This window comes from Pinus tabuliformis, chromosome 9, assembly GCF_031772625.1.
Source record: "Pinus tabuliformis cultivar Carrire ecotype Pingquan chromosome 9, CPIR1, whole genome shotgun sequence".
NCBI lineage: Eukaryota > Viridiplantae > Streptophyta > Pinopsida > Pinales > Pinaceae > Pinus > Pinus tabuliformis.
The window spans coordinates 1,092,359,852-1,092,368,920 of NC_142307.1; the positions used below are offsets into that span (position 1 = coordinate 1,092,359,852).

The window sequence follows — 9,069 nt, forward strand, 5'->3', positions numbered from 1 at the left end:
ATTAGTTTATGGAGAAAAGGCATGAACTCCTTACGCAAATCCCTTGACAGAACTGCAATCAAACTGAGGATAGGCTCAAAAAGTGTTAACGCTGTAACCAAATGCCGGAACCAAACAAGTTTTCAAGTGCTCTAGAACTTGATATGCGACTGGAGTGTGAATAATTAAAATGGCCATAATTAACACTAGACCATTTGCGCAAGTAACCAGATCTTTAAACCGGCCAAAAACATGGATTCTGAGAGCCAAAATAACACTCTGTATATCACTGATGTGGGATCTTATTTGAGTGATTAAATTTATGCCATCAGAATTGCCAGATTCGTTCCAATGCGAAGCTTCTTTAGAGATAACTCCATATTATTCTGCAGGCTTCTTCCCACAATCTGCCTTGTACCCTGTATAATACGTAAAGCAAGACACAAATTCTTCTCAACATCAGCTCGTATTTCCAGGGATTCAGATGCATGAAGTATGCTGGAAACAAGCATCATCAGGTTCGCCTTTTTGTCACAGCGTCTACAATGATACTCCACATCTAAACCAATGCTTGGCTCTACGCCTGCCATATGACAAAGTAGAGCACACTCTAGGTGAGCAACATGCCCACAAACAAATTCTTCATTCAGCTTTCCCTCGCATCTGATATTACAGTAGTCTGCCACACTCTGATCAGTAGCCTTCCCACAGAGAATACAAGAGCATTCACGGCAAAAACTAAATCCGATGCAGCATATATCACAATTCATCGCCTTGAGAGACTTGGTCTGGCCGGTTTCTGGTCCACATTTCAAATTTCCAGCTTTACATCTCCTCTCTGAAGTATTCCCACGCGATTCTGATTCTCTCACACGCTTTACAGAAGTTTTCCCTATCAGTTGCGCGCCAACTTGTTCATCATCTCCACAGTTGATGGTGGTGGTGACGACGATGCTGTTGCCATTTTCTTTTTTGCTCCCTTCTTTATTTTACTAATTTCTCTCCCTCTATTAAACCATTCTGCCCTGTTTCAATATCATGATGACAAGTATTGCATGCGGTTACAAATGCAGGTGCTGTAGGATTATGTAAATGATAAAGAACCATCGTGGAAGAATGCTTGGCACGTGGCAAAGTATCATATTGATAGTGATCTCCTTGACAAAAGCTAAGAAAGTCCTGACGGGTATCAAAGAATTCATTCTCCACAATTTCATCTTTTATCCCTAGTATCTGCAGGAACATCTGTCACTTCAACCGAATTAAATAAATGCTTTTTCCCTACCGTTGACAGGAGGCCACTCCCTTCATCAGGATTTTGTTGTGCCTCATATATAATTTTCAACTCTTACATTGGCTGCAAGCCCAGCATTTGCCAGAAACAATGAAGTGACACAAATGAGAGTATGCATATTGCAAACGAACCATATGATCCTCTTCCTTCAATGGAGTACAGGCCCACATATAACAGCTTGACAAACCTCGTTTCCTGCAGTGTTTCCATCAATTCACCTTAAATATCTGTCATTTCCCAATTTCGCAGCGCAGCCAGTCCAAGGTCAGTGTTTTCGCTACGAAATCACTAAAACAGATGGCGCTGCGAAACTGCTAACGGATTTATGCGCTGCGAAAACACCCTGTCTTTAAGCTAGGCTAAAAAATTTTGGCAACAAAATTTTCAGTGATAACACCATCCATGGGGTTAACGCTACCAGTCCATATCAGTGTCCCCAACATGTTCAAGTGAATTCATTCAAAGAATTCACCATCCAGCAAATGCCTCATCCACTGCAATACCTCCACCCTTCATTTTTCATGACCACTATTCCTGAACCTTATATCATCAAATCGTTTTCACCTCCATGTTGTTGGGAAAAGTATCCAATACGGAATGACCCTATCCCACTCTAAGGGTGATAGTACCTTAGCAACAATCAAAGCAAAGCTATTCGAGATTACTTCTTTATGAGATGTAAGAGAGGGGAGAAAGAGATCCACTAACCGTTGTCTTCCGCTAATGATTGATCCAATCTTCTCTCCTTGCTGCTTGCTCCCAGCTCCTTGCTCTTTCACTGGCCCAGCTACACCAAGATCCTGCAAAATAACAAGAGAGGGAAACTACAAGAAGCATACATTCATAATTGATTCAAGGATTAGAATAAATCAAATACACAAGTATAACAACACATCATTGAGACACATGCATATAGAAGAACCTCAAATGCTTTATTAATAGAAGAAGTAAAGTTCAGGAAGTGATACAACCATAAGAGGCCCAATCCAGCATCACCTCCCAGCAGAAAGAAATCTCCTCTTCACCTCCTTCAAAGCAAATCACCCAATAGTTCTATACTCAAACCAACAGCACTTCCTTACATTCACCAGATTCCAGCTTTCATAGACCTCATGAGAGAGCTCTATATATAGGAGTTTTGGAGAAAGGATGAGTCAGCTTGTAGCTGGCATGAAGCTGACTAGTGTCCTCTCCCACTTCAGTTATTCTTCAGTTCTTGAGTCCACTTGGAGGTTCTTGCTTCCACTTGGAGATCTAGACCCTCTTACTCATCACCAGTCGAATTCCTTGATGCAATTGTCACTTTGGAAGCTTCCTGGGCTCTGACACCTTGAGGAATGAGTCTGCCACATGTCCAAACTCGTTCAGCGCAGGCAGCTAGTGTTGGAGTTGACATTCAGCGCAGGTAGCCAGTGTAGCAGTTGACATTCAGTGCAGGTAGCCAGTGTAGCAGTTGACATGATCCAGAATTGGCTTGTTTTTTAGTGTTTTCAGGTGGAGAACTGTTATTCAGTGCTGTGGTTTGCTGACCTTGTTCCACTAGGGGCAGGAACAACATGTTTAGGGACTTTGGATCCCTTAGATTATGGACATTTCATGCTTCATGCTGTAAGGCACAAAAATGTCTATAACAGTTGCCCCCTAAAGTATGAGGTCGTTTATCGGGTGAAATGCTTTATCCGGAGGATCCGAAGTTCATTCAATCGCTGAGAGGTGACCTGTAATAAAATACAATACAATACATTATTTTTCATTCTGCTTTCATGATCTAGCTGAGGCGGGCATTCCCATGCTTAGCTTTATAAATTCATTTTGGTACATAGAACAGACGATCGTCTGATGGTAGACTGATAATTCTCTGCTGAAATTATCATCCTTTGAGTAGGATGATCATCTGCTGTAATGATGTACATGTCAAATGTCTTTATATTTCCTGAATATATATCGCAGCCCGGATGGATGAAACTAGATCCGGGGTCTTCAAACTCGTTCGATCTTCACTCTAAGTACAAGTCGATCCATGTGAGAATTGCGCTGAAGTCGAACATGGAAAGACATCGCTTGATTACCGGTCAATGAAGTAAACCGTTAACAAGCGCGAGAGGAATCACCGATAATGATAATGACCCTCAAGGTACTGCAGTACAATTCATGTGGTGTGAATATAGGACCTGGCGTCGAACACCACGCAAAATCTTCTGGTCGAAGGTCATTGATGTATACCTGTCGCCGGAAGTGAGAAACTTGCCATTGAGGCATGCAAGCTTCAAAGTACTGAGGGGGTGTTCCTAGATCAACTTCTTGGATAATGAGCTGAAGTCGACAAGAAGCGATCCGTCAAAGGAGGGCCTTAATGAATCCCACATCAGTGACACGGAACGGAGCTAATGATTTTAATGGAGGTGAAAACAATCTGTGAAATATGATTCAGGGTGGCGATCATGGATGGATGAAGGACAATGTATGGCAGTGGATGGGACACGGTTGACTCTTTCTGAACAACATCTCTTGAACATATAACGACACTGATGCGATGGATCGGTAGCATTACCCCAAATGTGGATGGTTTGGCTAGACCATGGTGATGAGACCGGTGAATGAAACAACCCAACCCGATGTGATACGGAGGAAAAGTGTCATGTTCAAGAGCGACTTGCTACCATTAAAGCTTTGAGGTTCTCCCAATTTTTCCCCAGTCATTTCTGACCAGTACCTCTTTATTTTTGTCAAGCTTGAGGAGGATAACATATGCTTGTTCTATAACCTGCCCTTCGGGCAAGCCCATCGCTATGTTTTAACGAGCTTAGCGATAGGGAAACTCGTTCTCGTCTAAAGACAAGTTTGTCGCTATTTAATCATTTTAACGAGTCTAACGACAAGGAAAACTCGGTCCTTTTCATTTTTAGAGAGTCTGAAAAGGTACAAAAAGTTAACTCCAAAATTCCTTTTTCGTCATCTAATCCCTTAAGTCCGAAAAAGTATAAAACAATATAGAAGGGATGAGTTTTCGATAACTTTAACGAGCCGAATAAAACAAGCGCTCGACCTTTTTGTGCAATAATCCCTCAGGTCCAAAAAGATTAAAATCTAGAGGAGGGATAGCTCTTCCGGTCCTTTTAACGAGCTGGAAGGCCAAAACTCGGAAAACTTTTCATATTTTACGAGTCAGATGAAAAGAGCTCAAAGAAGACTCGTCTTTTGAGGAACGAGTGATAAACAGGGATAGCAGCAGATTCCAGGTACAGGTTGGAATTTTCCAATCACGGCAGTGTCACAAGGATGGCTAAGTGAAATCACTCTTCGCAGCTGTTCCTCAAAATGGGTAAACAATCATATGGAGGTGAACGATCGGCCAAATGATGATGGAGGTGACAGGTGCAAACACGACCAAGGCTTTTATGGCTGATAAATTTACGATCACAGTGGTTATTTACCGGAATAGGTTCATTTTTTATTTAAAAATGAGCTTAAACTCTGGGGGAAACATTGCTCACTGCTTTTATTTATTTTTTAACGAGCATGAAGACCGCGTTAAAACTGCTCGGATCTTGCATTTATTTTTTAAGGAGCATGAACTTTATGCTAAAACTGCTCGATTGTGCGTTTATTTTTTAACGAGCATGAACCTTGCTAAAACTGCTCGTTGATAAGTTTGCATGCCCCCAGCATAATAACGCAAATCGAGGTGCATGCCCCCCAAGCTTCATTGCATTCAACTCGGTGGTTGGAATGAAGTTTTACCTTTGAGACTCGGAAAGGGGATTTGTTTCATTTTTTAATGAGGTTGACACAGTAAAAGAACTATCCTCATGACTCTTTGTTTCATTTTTTAACGAGGTTGACACGAGATAAGAACCTTCCTCGGGGCCCACTATATTTACAGTATTTCCATTAGGGCGATGATCCATGCTGACAAAATGTTTAGGAATCTTCCGAATCCATTCGATATAGAAGATTTCATTTTGTAGGTTTCCACTGTGGCCACTTCCGCCAGATTACTTGGAGGTGATAGGGCAAAAGTACCCATTAAGGCAGGGTCTTTTAGGAGGCCTACCCCAATATTTTGAAGCGAATGATCGTTTCCATGGATCATTGGGATGCTTCCCGTAACTTGTGAATTGTCGGGGAGGAAAGTTTGTTGGTCGACGACTATAATTCCTCCTTGAAAGGGAAATGCAATCTTCTTGAAGTAGGTCGACACAACTGCGTCCATGGCATATATCCAGGGCCTTCCCAGTAGGATGTTGTAATCGAGGTTTCCATCAATTACTTCAACATCAATTCCTACTGTTTTGCCCCCTAGTTCAACTTGCAAGTTACTTAAAATCCCGTATGGAGTGTATGATCGTCCATCAAATGCTTTTAACATCGTTGACGATTTCGATAAGGGTGGTGAGCCTAAATTTTTCCAGCAACTCATCGTCATAAGACATGTAGATGCCCCCTCATCAATAATTGTTCGATGAACAGTTTTGTTGAGGGCTTTCACTTGAATAAGGAAAGCTAGTTGAGCTGGTAACTGAGGGTCATATCCTTTATGATCAAAGGCCACAAGATTGGAATCCATTGGGCCAATCCCACCTATTGCTGATAATAAAGCTTGCTCTTGGGAGGGGCAATTTTGTGGTACCTCAAGTGTCGACATAGTGGACGGCGATTGGGTCAGGTCCTCTACTATATTATAATTCTGTGCTATTTTTGCACAAGGATTAAGTGTCGATTTGGGTACTACTCCCTTTGGCGACTTTATCATCTGTTCAGGAATGATGGGTGGCACAACTTTGGTCAAAGTTGTCTTCGAACTACTAGGTTGTTTATCAGCCTTGTTATTCGACCGCTGTGGATTCCCGTAATCTTTATTCCTTGTCAAAGCATCATTCTGCTGCTTTGAGGTAGACAACATAAGCACTTGGGATCGGGAAGTATTTTGATTAGCAACCAGATTTTGACCTGGATTAGGAAACGGATCAGTCAATATTGCTGGGGTTTTTGAACTCTTAAAGAGTTTCTTAACTTCAGCTATATGTGGACAATCTTTCGTCCAATGATCCTCATCGCATATATGACACCCTGCTGGGGGTTTCCTTTTTCTCCCTTTCTTTTTCTTCTTGCCCCCTGGTTGCTTCAGTTGTTTGCCCTTGTCGGTCGACATGGCATTTACTTCCGAGGCAAGAAGTTCCTCATTTGCATTTTTACTAGAAATTTGGTGTTTGCCAAACACGCCATCGTTGGCGCGAGAGTCATTGTTTGATTTAGGAGGAGGAGGAATTGAGAATTCCGGTCTAGGGGCGTCAGGTATTTTATCATAGAGCGTGCCGGACTGAGTATATACTAAGTCTAGATATTGTGCACGAGCAATAACTTGCTCCTCCGTTACGACTCCCCCCTTGGCCACATCTTCCGTTATGGCAGGAAGTAACGACTTTATAAACCATTCAGCTAACAGCTGATCTGGAACGTAAGTCTTTACCATCCTGCGACGACGACGCCACTCATGTATATGATCGGATATATGTGTGGCCGTCGTCTGCTTGAAGTTGGTTAAGATTTCCGTTCCAGTTTCATACCTTATCGGTAATTGAAAATGGGTTAAGAAAGTCGTGGCTAGGGAGCTAAAATTGTCGAACGAGGCTCTAGGTAATTCAATATACCATTTAGCTGCTGGACCTGTCAATGTCCTCTGAAAAAGGCGAAGCCTTATCGAATCATCGTTCAGGGTGTTCGATGAGCACCACAGATGAAAAGTCATCACGTGATTCGACGGGTCTTCACCTGGATTTCCATTGAATTTAGGAATGTCTGATGGAAGTTTATGCGGAATCGCTGGCCACCAAGGGGCATAAGCAATTGGATCATTCGTCAGCCGGTTTAGATCTGGTAATTCTAGAGTTGCTACAAACGGCAACTGTTGACTCAGGTTAGGCGGAGCATACCCAGGATAAGATGGAATCGCCTGAGCATTAGGTCTTTGCATACCAGCATAATGTATTTGATGCTGGCAACTTTGACAAGTTTGATGGGCACAACCATTATAGTATGGTTGCCCATTATTACAAAGACTTGTTGCTCATGTCCTTGATATGATTGCTGGAATGGCGGTTGTTGAGATTGGACCAGCTCTGGTTGTTGGACCATTTGCTGTTGACCAATACTGGATGATTGACCAGGATGAGGAGTCACAGTACTTGTTTGAGCCTGAGTCGCTCCAGATAAGGAGGCACTACCCTGAGATTGTGATTGAGTCGTTGAGACAAGAGGTTGTTGTATTGCAACCTGAGAAACTTGGGGTTGACATACAACAGGTGGAGCTTGTACTTGCGACACATTCACTATAGCAGGTATGGCGGGAATATTCAACACAGGGTGTACTGGTTGCATTGAATATACAACTCCTGGTTGTTGAGGCAGTATTGGTACCCAACCGCTGGATGTAATTCCAGTTTGACCTGAACTTTGTTGTAAACTCCCATATGGTTGTTCTCTGTGAGGGAACAATGAAAGAGCATACTGCCCTCCATATGGTGGAAATCCAATACTTAAAGGGTAAATTGGCCTTTGAAGACACATTGGATCAATTTGTTGAGTTTCAACATAAGAAATACCAGATGATAATCCGGATGAAGAAATAGGAACTAACCATGTCGTCGTCCCTGATTGGACTCCGGCTTGTTGTTGACAATTTGCCGGGACAGATGGTATACCAGCGAACATCGTTGGAGTAGCAACAGGAGGCTATGTTGCTGCTGTGTCGGACGACACAGTCCTAGATGTCGACGGTTGTTCAGACATATCTAGTCTATCCAAAAGATTTCTTAGCGATTCTACAAGAACTTACGATGCCAAAAGACTAACTTCGAAGATCAACGAGGGAATGGTGATGATTATCCCGTTTAAAATAAATTTTAACGACGCTTAGACACAACTTGCTTTTTCACTTTTAAAGAGTCGAGAAAAAGCTAAAGATGACTCTAGTCTCCTTCGATGTTTTAACGAGCCCAAAGTGACAAATGCTCGGATGGACTTTTTCAGTTATAGAGTTTGAAAAAGGCCAAAAGAAACTACTCTGGAGTTCTAGGCAGAGGGTGTGCCAAACTTTTCGCAAAACCACAGAATATGTTTTACGGTACGAGTGGTCGATCTTCGTGAATGTTGTGTTCACTGCATTGCGATCAGTAGGGCGGCCGACACGGCTTCCTATGGATAAAGGCTTTGTTCCTATAGGGGTATCCCAATATATACGCGACGGTACGTGGGAGCACAAGTCCGTATTGATACTTATCGCTTCACCGTGGAGGAATCACCCAACCACTCAACGCTAAGATATCACGTTTAACGACGCCGGAACACGTCTCTAGCTTAGACCTCTATGTGTTTGCGTTATGTTTCAAAGCGTTGTTATGTAAATTCAATTTATTTTAAGGTTGATCTTGTTTAGCAGTTTGCCTTTATGGATCACCACGAGATGTATGATACAAATTCCTAAATGCAGTCTAAGATGAGAAGCAAGCTTTTTCAATCTTTTCGACTTATGAAAATCTTAACTACTGGGGGAAAAGAAAGACATCATCTTTTCACACAGATCAAAGAGCATACACTAATGCACTTTTCCCTAAATCAACATACAAACTTATCAAATGCAAAATGCACAATGCAGGTATTTCTTTTCTCTTTCTTAATGTTGATGTAATACAAAAAGAAAGCTGTTGTATAACTTTGAATTCAATTTCAAGTGAAAGCAAACAAGCTTGTCCAAAATCAAAAGACACCTTAAGATTTACTTGTTTCGACACTAGAAA

At 42.0% G+C, this 9,069-nt stretch overlaps 1 protein-coding gene across 1 annotated transcript; it reads right to left on the reverse strand.

Moving 5' to 3' along the window:
- Window positions 1-299: 299 nt before the first annotated feature.
- Window positions 300-749, reverse strand: LOC149152486 (uncharacterized). The gene has a single exon (XM_089443491.1). The coding sequence runs from the start codon at window positions 747-749 to the stop codon at window positions 300-302; it is 450 nt and encodes a 149-aa protein (XP_089299617.1).
- Between the last annotated feature and the right edge of the window lie 8,320 nt (window positions 750-9,069).